Source organism: Apus apus, chromosome 1 (assembly GCF_020740795.1).
Source record: "Apus apus isolate bApuApu2 chromosome 1, bApuApu2.pri.cur, whole genome shotgun sequence".
Classification (NCBI taxonomy): Eukaryota; Metazoa; Chordata; class Aves; order Apodiformes; family Apodidae; genus Apus; species Apus apus.
This window is the reverse complement of record NC_067282.1, coordinates 153,747,400-153,761,363: the sequence shown is the minus strand read 5'-3', so window position 1 is coordinate 153,761,363 and position 13,964 is coordinate 153,747,400. Positions and strand designations below refer to the sequence as shown.

Sequence of the window (13,964 nt, the reverse complement as noted above, 5' to 3'; positions counted from 1 at the left end):
AAACTAACACTAGAGCAGCTGTTAAGCTAAAACGTCAGGGGTCATCCCTCTTAGTTTTCATCTCAGATAAAGCAAAACATACTAATTCTGGAATTGTACGTTTCAGTCTACAGATACATGCATGTGTGTATGCAGCATAATTTACAAGTTACATGTATACACCTGTTATCATGCACCTATTCCCTCCTAATGTGTGAAAACAGGTAAAGCATATCAGGTTTTTCAGTAGTAAGTCTTTGATCCACCTAATGCTTGCCTACAGGTAAGCATAACCAGAAGATACTGACACGATACGAAAAGCTCTACACTATGTAGTTATTATAGGATACTATAGGCTTATTTTCTACTTCTTCACTCCTAAAAAACTGCATTCACTGGTATAAAACTTTATGAGGCTCAATAAGGTTAAGGTGTAATTCCAGTAGCTCTGTGGTTCCTTTCACATCACCAGGTGGTTAAGAAAACTATAATTCCTGCAAAAATCTTCTTCGTTTTCAGGTAAAAGCGTTAGTAATTTTGTTAGTTTGGTGGTTTTTCTTTGTTTTGTTTGTGTGTTTTTATTTGTTTTAAGGTGCTGGAAAGAATACAGATAGACAACTAAATTGATGAAAATGATATAAATTGGAGGTAACAAGTTTTCTAACAGATGCATTCTGATGACACGCCAAGGGATATGAGAGTGTACAAGTGTTTCCCTGCTTCTTCCTGGCTCACCTCCTCAACTGGCAAAGAGATGCCTAGCAAGAAACCTTCTTCTGTAAGTCAAATACATTTAAATCCTTTAAGCAATCCCATGTAAAAAAACCTAATACATATATATATACACACACATGTATATTTAGAAGAACTGTAAAACTGACTGCACTTTACACAGCTGCTGACAGCTAATTCCAAGACAACTCCCTTATGGAAACTTAGAGAGAAAAAGCAAGCATAAATCTACTCAAATCTGAATACACCCATCTTTCAATTAAGACCTGCACCACAAAAATAAGTTTGCTCTTCAGTGTTAACATCATAAGAAAAACAGAGACTTGCCAAGTATAATATATTACAAATATTAATATACTTGCTGCATAGTTTTATCAGTGTTCTGCATGAAAAATACTGCTGCATAGTAGGAAGCAAAGACAACAGACATATATATGATTTGTAGATAACTGAAGGTTTGATTAACTGTAGGATAAAAATTTAGTAAAGCATCACTTTTCTGCTAATGAAAGAAGAGCAAAGGCTGCAGTGAACTTTTGCAGAAGAAACCGTCAGCACAAAACCCAAACTATTTGAGGGCACTTCCAGCAGGTATTTTATCTTAGAACACAAAGGTGTACACATATAAAGAGAGCATATACGTAAATACATGCACACTTTTTAGCAGGTTGATTGAAGCATGCACAGAACTGCACCAAGCAGTTCTCCTTACCTGTTCTGGTAACTGTAATAAGTGGCATCTCGAGGGATTGTGCACAGTTGTTTGCCATAGCAACACAAAGTCTGTGGTGAGAACTCCAACTGCAAAGAGGAATGGGTTGTTTTAGTACTCATACGTGTCTTCACTTGCTCTCCACGGGAAGCAAGCGTGACCCAGACAAGAATCACTTCCACCTTACTCTGTGCATAGATCTTACAGTATAGCAAGTGTATGAAGTGTTAGAGTCACAAAAATATTCAGTGGGCTTTTATTCTCAAGTTAGCTCTTCCTCCAAATATGGAAAGCATTTCAAAACAAGACAATGGAAATACAGAGTCTCACTACACAGTGAAATAGAGAGTACTTCTGCAGTAACAAAACCACATCTGTTCAAACTGCAAAAGCTAATGGGCTTGCCCTAATCAAAATAAGCCTTTAGTTACTGACTTCTCCCCAACAGCTTCTATCCAAATGGATCACTTAAACACTAGATAAAATTGGAAGATCCATGAAAACCTCAAAATCACATTACTGGGGATTGCTAAATCCCAGTAAATTTAAAAAAAATTTAAAACCCACTGTAACTGCTAACAACTACAACTGCTGTATTTTTCCCCCTTCAATACCAGGAAGCAAGCAGCAGACTAAAATACTTTTCTTACCTTTCTTCCACAGCAGTAACCAAGGCTCTGCATAACTGGATCAATTTCTTGCTCAAACACCTCTGCCAGTTTGGAACAGTACTTATACACCCGGGATGTCTTGCGGTTATACAGCCAGGCATTATTGAACATGAGCCAGATGTCATCTACATATTGCCACGGTTCCTGATACTGTCCTGTGTCTAGCTTCCTCTTGATAGTAGAAAGGTCCATGGGGTTCTTCACTATGTCAAAGTAATCCTGCAAGAACACACAGTGTCTCAAAACACTATTAGAGAACTATGTTGTGACATGATGGCGTGAGTATTCTCAGCGTACAAATTCTTCCGCAGTACACCAAGAAAAACAGGTTCCTCCCTGACTTGATTGTCAAACTGCTTGTGACATACAATGAAATCTCTGAGTAATACCATATCACTCCCCAGTGCTTCCTTTTCATTATTCCTTTATTTCTCAGGCTTTATTGCTCTTCCACTTGCAATGGAATAAAGCCACTTTAATTTTAGTCAACAAAACAAGTATTACAAGAAGTAGAAGTGGCAATGTTTTGCAGCCTCTGTGATTTGATAATACACACAAGAGCATTACAAGAAAGCGACTCTTTTTAGCAGACTGGACAACCTAATGAACAAGAAGAAGTAACTATTAGATAATAAAAGGTATCATGTCCCCTCTAAAGAACGCCTTCTTCCAATGCCCAGATCAGTTAATAGGACCACTTAGCCTACAAAAATCCTCAGAATATGACAGCAAATTGAGAGCTAGTTAAAGAATATTAGCAACATTTATGCCCTTGTATAACACAGCAGACCTGGGATTTTTGCTGCATCATTTGAAAAAAACAAAACGAAACAAAAAACTAGCAAACCCCAAACATCTACATCAAAACCAAAGAAAACATCTTTCAGGCAAAAAAATGTTGCCTTAAGTACCTAAGCAGGACTTCTACATACATATTTGAATATAAAGAGAAAACTGTAGTCAATCCAGGGAGTTTAAAACACAGATCCTTGAAGGACAGTGATGTCTTCTGAAGGCAATTCTAAAATGAGTAGAAAATTCAACCTAAACAAAAACTAGAAGCTGATCTCTTCCTTGCTTATAACAGATTAATAATCATTGATGGATTTTTTTTCTTAAGTAGTCTTGATCTGCTTAATTTCCCACATATTTGTCAAGTTTTATAGATGATGAGAAACTCAGCAACAGAAGCATCACAATATGAAGCAACATCCATAAAAAGCTCACACAGCACTGGGAATCTGTTGGTAATCACATCAATGCATACCTGTTTATTTACCCAAAGGAACCCAGAACCCAAACAACATTTGAAAAAACAAACGTTCTTAAGTCAGACATTGCAAGTTCTACTGCCTAAGCTAACCCTCTTCCAAGGCACCAAATATTAAAATGTTAGTAAGACAGACTCCAGCTGTTCTCAAACACACACATCATAATATAGCAGTTTTAGATTAAAGAATTGAAGCCAGGAAAGCATCTTGGCTAAGACACTCACAGGAATTCCTAGTAGCTGGGGATCCACAGGCTGTCGAAATGGAAGAGACTCGGGATCCTGTCGGTAAAGTGCCTCCAGTGTTGGCATAAGCGCCTGCCGCAACTCTTCTGGCTTGAAAACTATTGAAAAACAACAGACATCAGAAAGATAGCAGAAACAGCTGTAAGGAAGAAATTGGCTGGAAAACGTGAGGTCTATGGAAAAATACTAGAGACAATGGGTTTAAGTTATTTAGCATGGATGGCTTGTTTATCCTCTGCAACACTGAGTGCCGAGGAGGATGTTAAAATGATCACCTGGACACAAGGATATGGGCCAAAATATTAACCAGAATCTTGTTTTTATCCTAAAAGACACTGCTAAATTTAACAGAGCTGGTTTACATTCCAGATATGCCCCTCTCCCAGGTTGCAAGAAAAAGCCTACCTAGAAAATCTGTAACTGGAGTATTAAAAATCTCTATTGAATTGACAGTTTTACAAAGGCTTAAGTACTAAAGCCTTAAAGAAATTGCCAAAAGCCAATTACAAGCACATGTATTATTACATGTATTACATGTTTGTCCAAAAGCCACAAAGAACAATCCATATAAGCTTACTAAGTAGCAATGAAGAAAGCTCAGGTTTGTTTTTTTTTCCCCTGAAGATTTCTCTAGGGAGATGCTGTGAATTTCAGTCAAAACAGTGTTCCTGCTTAGCTTACTTTTTTTCTTGGACTGTCCAGCTGCTGGAGAAGACTGAGTAGCTGGAGTAGTAGGTCTTTCTTCCCCCTCTGGTACTTCAGTCTTCACTTCAGATTTCTTCTCCTCTTGCTCCATTGGGTCTGGTTTACATTCCTCCACAACTGGTTCTACTTTAACCTGGAAAGCAGTTTGGAGTCTGTCAGCCTCCTGTGAAGTCATCCATCCACATTTCTTTCATTTAAACCTACCTGCCATCCTACCCACAACTCTTCCCTAGGATTAAGGGTATCTAATTTGTAGTCAAAACTTGAGCAAATGTGCTAGAATGCATCTTTTAACACTGCAGTAGCAGCAGTGATGAGCTGCTATCCTGTTCTGAGCTGCAAGTAGATACAGTCACTCACCCAGCTCTTCAGGGAGATCTGACAGTCTCTCATACACTGGGGCTGAAAGGATGATGCTACTGGTAGCCACACTCCTAGCTGTCCTCTGTGACCAGTTGTCTGAGACCAGTAAAGCAGCCCAATATGCACATATAGAATCACAGAATCATTTAGGTTGGAAAAGACCTTTAAGATCGTTAGGTCCAACCATAGAACTAACACTGCCAAGTCCACCACTAAACCATGTTCCTAGCTGCCACATCTACGCTTCTCTCAGACACCTCCAGGAACGGTGACTCCACCACTTCCCTGGGCAGCCCGTTCCAATGCCTGACAACCCTTTCAGTAAAGAAATTTTTTTCCAATATCCAATCTAAACCTCCCCTGGCACAACCTGAGGCTTTTTCCTCTCATCCTAGTATCTGCTACTGTAACATTAACAGCTGCCAGTAACATCTGACAGACTAACCCAAGTGCTCTCTTACACTGGCATTTACCAAAAAGCCTCACAGTTGCACATTATCATGGGCTTTCCTGTGACCACTAGCTTCTACCATCATTTCACTAGAAAACAGAGACCCTTTTTACGAAGAAAGGGAGGAAGACAACAATCAAAACGGCAGCAGCAGGTAGCACCTACAGCTCACTGAAGTTTGGAAGGAATGACTTGCATGGTGACAGAAAGTATCTAGCAGCACTAGATGAAGATACTTTACCCAACAACCAGTTGAGAATCTTACCTCAGATTTCTCCTCCATTTGTAGCTCTGTCTGTTCTGGTTCCCCTTCATCTGTTTTAATATCCATTTTCACTTCCTGCAAGGGTGGTTGCTGCTGCTCTGGAACAGCCTGCTGAGAGTTCACCTCTGTGCTGCTAGTGGATGGGGGGTTGGATACCTGTCCATCAATGCTTACAGCTGGTTGTGAAAGCTGAGGGAACAAGAGATACATTACCAACAGACATCTAATGAACTCCCCCCCCCCTCCTTCTCTAATCTACCTTTTACCTTTATTACATTTAGAGCAAGTTTAAATGCACTCTAGTTCTACTTGCTTCACCTGCAGGAGACACTGCTGCACAACTCCGATCATAGAAAAACATGCAACAGAAACATGCACTGGAAGGTCTAGTACAGAGAAAATGACATACTGCTTCTCTATTGTACACCACCACTATGCATATGCAGACCTAACTAAAGACTTCTGAAAAACTGAAAAATACTCCCTCTGGAAACACCAGATGATCTATAGACTTGTCTTGATGCACAAAAAAGGTTACTTTCCAAATGCAAAAAAAAAACCCCTACTTGGATATTAAATGCGCCAGGAGCTACCTCCATTATCACAGACTCACACAAAAATAAAAGATCCAGTGAAAACTAAACCTTACGCTTAAATATATGCAGGGAAAGCAAAATGAAAACATTTCCTTACAGGTGTTGTGGGGTGCTGAGGCTGCAGCAGTGCTGTTGGTGTGGGAACAGATGCAGTCGTGCTCTGCTGTGACAAGGGTTGCTGCTGTTGCTCTGCAGAAGGGGTAACTGGAACTGGAGGCTGGACCTGTGGAGGCAGCTGTGCCTGAGGAGGCGTTGGAGTCTGTCTTTGAGGGGGGTGCATAGTTTGTGACTGTGGTCCAGTTGGCATTGCCTGAGGAGTAGGTGTGGGGGCAGCAGTGGCAGCTGCTGCTGCCTGCTGTTGCTGTGATCCCAAGCCTGGAGGCGTGTGGTGAGGTGTTGGGGTTCGGCTGGGTACTGGAGAAGGAGAATTTCGGTGCATGGGAGGCTGTGGAAGAGGTGGGCAGTGAATATGGCTCCCTTGAGAACCTGGAGCCATTGCAGGAGAATTCACAGGACAGGAAGCGCTCGTCATTTGTGCCTGTGGAAAAAATTGTACACGTTTGCAATGACTTGAAACAGAAAAGCAAGAGAAACTACTGTCAAACGGCTGCATTACCAAAGTTTCTGGCCTACTTAAAAAAAAAATGTGACAAACTATCTGTTTTGTTTTTAAAACTGTTTCAAAAGGAAAAACAGTCTATTTGATTTATTTTTCTTCACATGAACATAAAGCTATTTTATAATTTACTCAGCTCCAAAAGAGAAGTTTAAATAGAATACCTTATACTTGTTGATACATTTAAAGAATGTTACACCTACGCTCCCAGTTTGCAAAACATTTTTTTCTAAAGCTGCTGATTTGTACAACCTGAATATGGGACAATGCACTACAGTGAAAAATTGCATTCAAATACACTTAGTGTGCCCATGCCCCCACCCCCAAGACTAGAAACTTAATTTATCACCAGAAATAAGTACAGCTGCAACTGTACCGTTACGAGATTAGAAAATAATTGTATTGGTGAAGGAAAAGAAGCTGTCACTCCATAATAGTCTTGCCTGCAAACTAGGAAGAAGCATCAACGAGAAGCAAACTGACATTCCCTACTTCTTCCTGGCCTGAAAGGTTCTTGCTGAAAAGGGAGAGGGAAAGGACAGAGAGGAAACTGCTAGACTGTTAAGTTCAGATCTTTAGTAGTGATAACCCTATCCCCCAGAACCAGTAACACACATAGGTCCTGGATAGACATGCCTTTTTATGACTCATTCTATCACCTCTGAATTTCTCAGGTTCTGATGCTCTGCTCTTCAGCAAGACATTAACTACTGCATGCTAAGTAACAAGCTTCTTTGCTCCGTAAAACCAAACTTAAAAAATCACACTAAACTCTGAAACAAACGAACAAATGTTTCATCCCTGCCATTTCCAGTGCTACAACAGGATAATGTTGACACTCAATAAATTAATTTGATTTACTATAATTCCAAAAGAATCTTGAGAAAACAAGCAATTCTCCATTACTAGAAACCAAACACTGAAACCAGTATGTGACAGAGCCCACTGACACCACTTTCAGAAATCAGAAACCTACTTGAGAAACTGGTGTCTGATTGCCAGGCTGAGTCATAGGCATGCTTGTTGTGTTCATTCCTGGGGAAGAAGCAGGGAACTGGGGCTGTTGTAGGAACTGATTCTGACCAGAAGGCTGGCCAACCCCTGGTTGCTGCATACGTGAAGGAAATCCCATCTGTTGGAAAAGAAAGGAACTGATTTCACTTGAAGTGCGTACACCTCTGCAACAATTTACAAAAAAAGCACAAACATTAATCTCGTTGTGGAAATTGATGCTTTGCCACTTATCTGTAGGATATACTATGGGAAGTCTACGTATCACTCCTCTCAAAAGACAGAAATTACGATGAATTTCCCTTGTAAGTGAAGGAAATATTTCAGATTGGGACTGTGACTTAAGATTTATTTTTGTTCCTTGTTTAAAGGATGCGACATCACAAAGCACCACTTAACTTGTAGGCAATTTTTACCACCAAGATCTAAAGGCTTACCAGACAAATCTTTCAATGGAAATGCAAAAGGAAGAACCAAAGGGTCAAGAGAATGAAGAAATAATGCTTGATTTTAAAATTTCTTTTTCTTTATTCAAGGAGACCACAGCCAAGAGAAGTGAACCCTGGAAGGAAGGTGGACTGACCTGGTTCATGGCCCCCGCCTGGCTTAGCTGTCCAGGGTGCTGAAGAGGAGGGGTTTGCCGGGGTCCCATCGGCGACAGCTGCATGTTCATCTGGCCAAACTGATTCATTCCTGTGCGATTGTGCCAAAAAAATACTTAGAAACAAAGGCTTTAATTCTCCTTTGGGCACCATTCAATATTTGGAGATTAAATTCTGACATTTTCTTCCCAATTTCTCTTTGTAGCAACCCATTTTCAAGCACACAATACTATACAGGAAGTATTTTAAATATCAAGTGTCCAAGCTACCATACTCCTTCAGAATACAGACTCTTTTCCCCAAAAAGACTTGTTTCCACTGTTACCTAAGTTCTGAATTTTGAGAACCACTGGAGTACACAATACATAATCAAGTGTCACATCGACTGCTGAAGATGGGCTTTGTACAGAAAGTTGTGTTATCTCAATTACATATCAGAAATTCACTTGCTGAAACCCAAACTGTATCTTCACTTAAGTACATTGTGTGTCAGCTACAATATTTCTTGAATATGCAACAAAGGTTCTGCCCCTTCCTTCTGAGAAATTATTCTCACCATCCACCCTTTACCACCATCTCCCCATCTAAGCTGCCTGGCCCCACGATGTTTGACTGATCCTACCATCCTACGCTCACACCATGAGTAGTTCCAAAAGCATCAAGTTCTTTATTTAACAGAGCATGAAGTAACCTGCAGCTCTTAAATTCACAAGATCATGAAATGCTATTTGATATATAGATATGCATGTGTGTATATATAGTTAGGTAAGCATTATACAATATAGATAGCTATTTTATTCATGAAATGGGGAAACCGCAAGTGAAACAAGGGCTATGAGACTTCAGCAAGAGCTGCTCAATTCCAAGATTCTTTCAAAATCACAGTAGCAAATTTTCTTCACATATTTACCTGGCTGTGCCTGCATACGATTCATCATCTGGTTTGGCACATTGGCACGTATCAGGGTTGGGTCAGGAAGAGGACCATCTGGAAAAAAAGGTTTTAGAATAAGATTATGGTATTTAGAAGACCACCAGGTTTTAGCCACCTAACATTTCTGTGAGAATTACAGACTAAAAATTCTGTATTAAAAAAAAAAAAGTACTGACACAGTCCAGTAACTCTTAACACTCTTTAAGAGTCCTCAAAGTGTGAAGCCAAAACAAACTTCCTTGAAAATATAAGCATGTCCCATTGACAGAAAAAATTGCTTAACTTCAGAGTCTGCTTTCAGAAACTGAAGGCAAATTTGAAGTATGTTATTGCAAGTACAACAAACAACGCAGCAGCTCATGAACATCCCAGACCACAAGAACTTCTACAAGCCTCTCCACACTGTTAATGCATCTCTAGATTTAAATCACTATGAAAACTATATGGTTCAATGGAGTTTCTCAAAGCTCTGAAGTTTGAGAACTACAGAAGTACATGCTGATTAACCGAAAGTGTCACATCTACTGCTGAAGATCAACTTTCTACAAAAGTTACAGCAAATTAAGTCACAGTATAAACCTTTAAGAATCTTTCTTGGCTCTTGGTACTCCATCCAGGTAAATCCTGTTCTGACTTCAAGCATGAAAAGATGCAGAACTGGATTTACAAAGATAGATTAAAATTTAAGCAGGAGAAAAAGAACTCGGGTGAAGATTCTTGCAGCATATGCCTGGAGCTACTAGATCTTTCTGCAATGTTAGGAAAAAAACAGGAAGTTTTTTGTCTCCTCAGTTACTACTTCAAATTTTGCCCCAATCTTTTGACATTTATTACAGTGTCACAGGCAGCTATGCATCTGCTTCCATGAGGTGTCTGAAGCACTCCATTCTTAACTGTAAAGTATCTAAGATCATGCCAGACTGAAAGAATGAAGGAGAAAAATCCTTCTGAGAAGGAAGCTCTCAGGAGAGAGGGTCACAGGGGGAGGAGGAAGGGCAGTATTCTAGAAAAGTATGGTTGCAGAACTGTGGCACTTGGTTTTAAGAAAGACTATTTCAGTCTCCAGAGCTGCCAGTCCAGAATCACAAAGACAAAAAAAGTCATAAAGCAGACTTAAATAGTTTAAAAAAAATTAGTTCTCCTTTTAAAGTTAAATTAAGAGTATGGCATGCAATTTTCTTTAGAAAAGTTCAGTATTTCAATTATTTACAAGACCTAACTGGAAACACAAGACTACAATGTCAGCAGATGCCTCTCTCCACTTTCTAACCAGAAATATCACCCACAATAATAAAATCACAGAATATTTAAGGTTGGAAGGGACCTTAAAGATCAGCAGGTTCCAACCTCACACTACACCAGGCTGCACTAGTCCTCATTAATTCGTCTCCAAAATCACATTTATTCTAATATATAAATGCATGGTTAACAAGGAATATTATATTAATAAATAAATAAATCTGTCTAGCATTAGGAAGGTTACTTCAAGTAACAGAACTTGAACATGGCACAGAACAAGCAGTATATCTAAACTTTCAAAGGAATACAATACCTAAGAACTCAAATAATCATACTCTCTGCTTAGCAACAATACCAATAGTGACAAAAATTTTAAGCAGCACAAAACTATTATGAAAATATGTATTTCTCTTCTAGTAATTGAAGTTATCTTTCACTAAATTCATTCTAGAGGTGAATCTACTGAGAGACTGTTCTAAAATGTCAGGAAGCAACTTAAGCCCCATCCTCTCCACCCTCAGCCGAAGTACAGAAGAGTATATCTATTTTTTGAGAAGACTTAAAAGCTTTTAGATAAACTACAGTCATTATTTAACATATAAGCAAAGATTTTAAAAGTACTTCTGAACAAAGACAAGAAAGTTCTGTTTAAATGTGAGCAAGTCAGGTACCTGTGAAACAAGAAGGGCAAAATGGTCACCACCCTACCAAAACGATTGTACAGGATTTCCCTGCACCAGGTAGTCAGTAACCCAACTGTTCTTACTTGCAGACATCCCTGGCTGTGGCTGTCCCAAGTTGGGCCCTTGATTCATGGGAGCCTGTGGCATGCCTGGAGCATTTGGGATCATGTTTTGTTTCTGCAGCCTGGTTCTTCGTTTCTCCTCCAACTCCTTCTGAATCTTGTAGATCTTCTCCGCCAGCAGGTGATAGTACTCTGCCTGTTGAGGAGAAATTCAAACCATGAAAGATGACAACACACGCATTAAGTAAAGACAACAGCTTACAGTACTTTCCAGTTTGCAAAACAGCCTCACATCTGCTTCCCTCCCCAACCCTCCCCCCATTTCAGCTTGGGTGTGGGTAGCTCTCTCTTTGAGGGGCTGCCACACAGATAGAAGGGCAAAAAGGCAACCATTAGACCAACACCAGACATTGCTCTTCTCATGTCTCATGTCTGTCACTTCTTTATGAAAATCACAGTGAAGAGCTCCATCTGCCTTCAGGGAACACTGAGAAGTCTTGAGCACATCACACCCCAACGGGCACCACCCTGACTCCGGGCACACCCAGGCAGAAGCATGCAGCTGGTTGGCGCCCAGACCCCATCCAGCAGCCCCTGAACACACGTTTCCTCAGCCTGGAACTCTCATCTGTGCCTTCATTCCTCTTCCTCCACAACCACTACGGGATCAAGGCAGAGATACACACGACTGGACAACAGAAGATGTCATATCTCACCCTGCTGTTTGCTGACTCATACATATCCCCTTCCACTTTCCGAGCATACGCCACCAGATTCTCCATACGCCGATCCTTCAGTGCTGCAGGGTCAGGAGTAGGAAATATGGCTTGGACTCTGTGGGTGGCAAAAAACACACACGTGATTAGTTTGTCTCCAGACCAGGATATCAGCACTAACCCCAGAGATCTGAACACAAAGCAACAAGCCAGTTTTCCAGGAGATGCTGCCCCTGTGTAGACAGATTGAGCACAGAGTGGGGCACTCCCAGTACAACAGCCCCAGTCCAGCAGACGCAGCTCCATCTTTTGGGCTTCTGCTTTCCCTTCTCATGGGCACTGACAAAACTCACTCCTGGGCCCCTAGTTCCCTAGTTTTGGAAGCCAGGCTTCCTCCTGCCGGCCCCCCCCCCCCCCCCTCCTGCCCAGAGTGTGTTGTTTTGATATTAGTTACTCACAATTTATGAACAAGGTGATTTCGGAGATCCTGAGTAATGTCTTCATGCCACTGCTTTCGAATTCCCGTATTGGATGGTTGAGCTGTTGGCATGGCTCCCAAACTGGCAACATTGGCGCTTTCACTCATCATAGGGCTTCAAAAACAGAGCAAGAATTGAGGGCAAAAGTCTAGTCCAAGCTTAGTCATCTTACAGTCATAGTCTCTTTCAGAATAATGTTAGGACAAAGTGCTAGTTCAGCCATTCCCTAATCAATGGACAAACTCTGCAGAAATAGCTGCACAGACACCAAAACAACGCCGTGAAAGAGCACATGCTGTCCTACCCAAGGATTTGGAAAACTGCAACAAAAGCTACAAAATCCAGAGGGAGAGATAGCCATCAATGGCATTTACCCCACTGCTTATTCAAGTACCACCATGAGATCAAAACAAAATCACTGGGGTGCAAAGAAGAATTCAACTTACTTTTGAGAATTCATACTTGAATGTAACATTGAGTCAGGAAGTAAATTAGGGGTTTGAACCCCTACTCCTCCATTCACTCCCATTGGATTTGCACCTAGAAAACAGAAGAATAAGCAATCTTAAATGAACAGCCCATTTACTGTGCAAAATCAGCAACTGCTCAGCAATAACAAGGGTCTAGACATTCAAGTACTTTGATTTTAGTGAAGGGAGTTTAATTACCCATTGCTCATCTTATCCTCTTACCTTTCATAAACTTAGAAAAAAGTCTGAGACACCACACCAGTGACCACCAAGTGCAGCATTACACCACATTACTCCTCTGCACATCTTTCTGAACTTCAAGAACCAAGCCATTTCTATTTGCTGCAAGCATTACATACCAGAGCCCTTTTCTGTGACTCCCCAGCTAGAGATTCAGCATTATCAAACACTTCCATTTTTTTATTTAGAAGCAGCTGGAGTTTTTTTGTCATTCAGGGACTTAGGATATATATTCACAAAGGCTTAATAAAATTAAAACATCAGCTACCACCTACATCTGACAAGCTCCCCTCTCCCCCACTCCATACTTCAGGATCTTACAACTAACTACAGTGATTGTACTAAGAAGGAACATCTGACAATCCTTTGCAGGAAGAACCTCTAATAATTTGGTATGGACCAAAATCTGCTTTTATGAATCACAGCACATCTCAAATCACCCTAAAAACTTGTCTGTTTTCTTCACACACTACAGTTAAGACTCAAATAATGACGCAAAATGCAGCCTATTTCTGTCTGGAGCCTCTAAACAAATCACTTTGTGAAGCTGAGAGCAGTATGAAGCAATTACCAAACTTGACACATATGCAGGACATCTAAATCCTACAAAAATCTGTTTGTCAAGCAAAGTCAGACACTGCATACAAGAGAAATCCACTGAAATTAAGTCTATCAAGCCTAATACATACCTCTAATATCACCACCAAGTGTTTAACAGTCTTTTCGTAGAACTGCCTGCTGCCTCCAGCCTCCCTTCCCTTAGTCACTTTCTTCTCCTTCCCAAATTCACTTTGTCATCTGAGAGCAAGCTAGTGCAGAAGACAGCTCTCAATCTCTGCCTTAACTCTCCCTTCTCAACTGCAAAAAACATTTCTTTGATCTTAGAACCGCATCTTTTCACATTGCAATCCTCACCAAATCT

The 13,964-nt window shown here is 40.5% G+C and overlaps 1 protein-coding gene across 3 annotated transcripts in view; it reads right to left on the bottom strand.

The window, feature by feature from the left end:
- The window catches only part of EP300 (E1A binding protein p300), a 63,550-nt gene that overhangs the window by 19,187 nt on the left and 30,399 nt on the right, over positions 1-13,964 (bottom strand). For all 3 annotated transcript variants that reach the window (XM_051614597.1, XM_051614604.1, XM_051614614.1), the window contains 13 exons: positions 12,779-12,872; positions 12,312-12,446; positions 11,854-11,971; positions 11,159-11,333; positions 9,130-9,207; positions 8,201-8,310; positions 7,583-7,738; positions 6,088-6,528; positions 5,395-5,583; positions 4,292-4,448; positions 3,590-3,708; positions 2,074-2,313; positions 1,424-1,512 (listed from right to left, as the gene is read on the bottom strand). In XM_051614597.1, coding sequence (XP_051470557.1) covers positions 1,424-1,512; positions 2,074-2,313; positions 3,590-3,708; positions 4,292-4,448; positions 5,395-5,583; positions 6,088-6,528; positions 7,583-7,738; positions 8,201-8,310; positions 9,130-9,207; positions 11,159-11,333; positions 11,854-11,971; positions 12,312-12,446; positions 12,779-12,872 — 2,101 coding nt within the window. The remainder of the gene's footprint in view (positions 1-1,423; positions 1,513-2,073; positions 2,314-3,589; positions 3,709-4,291; positions 4,449-5,394; positions 5,584-6,087; positions 6,529-7,582; positions 7,739-8,200; positions 8,311-9,129; positions 9,208-11,158; positions 11,334-11,853; positions 11,972-12,311; positions 12,447-12,778; positions 12,873-13,964) is intronic.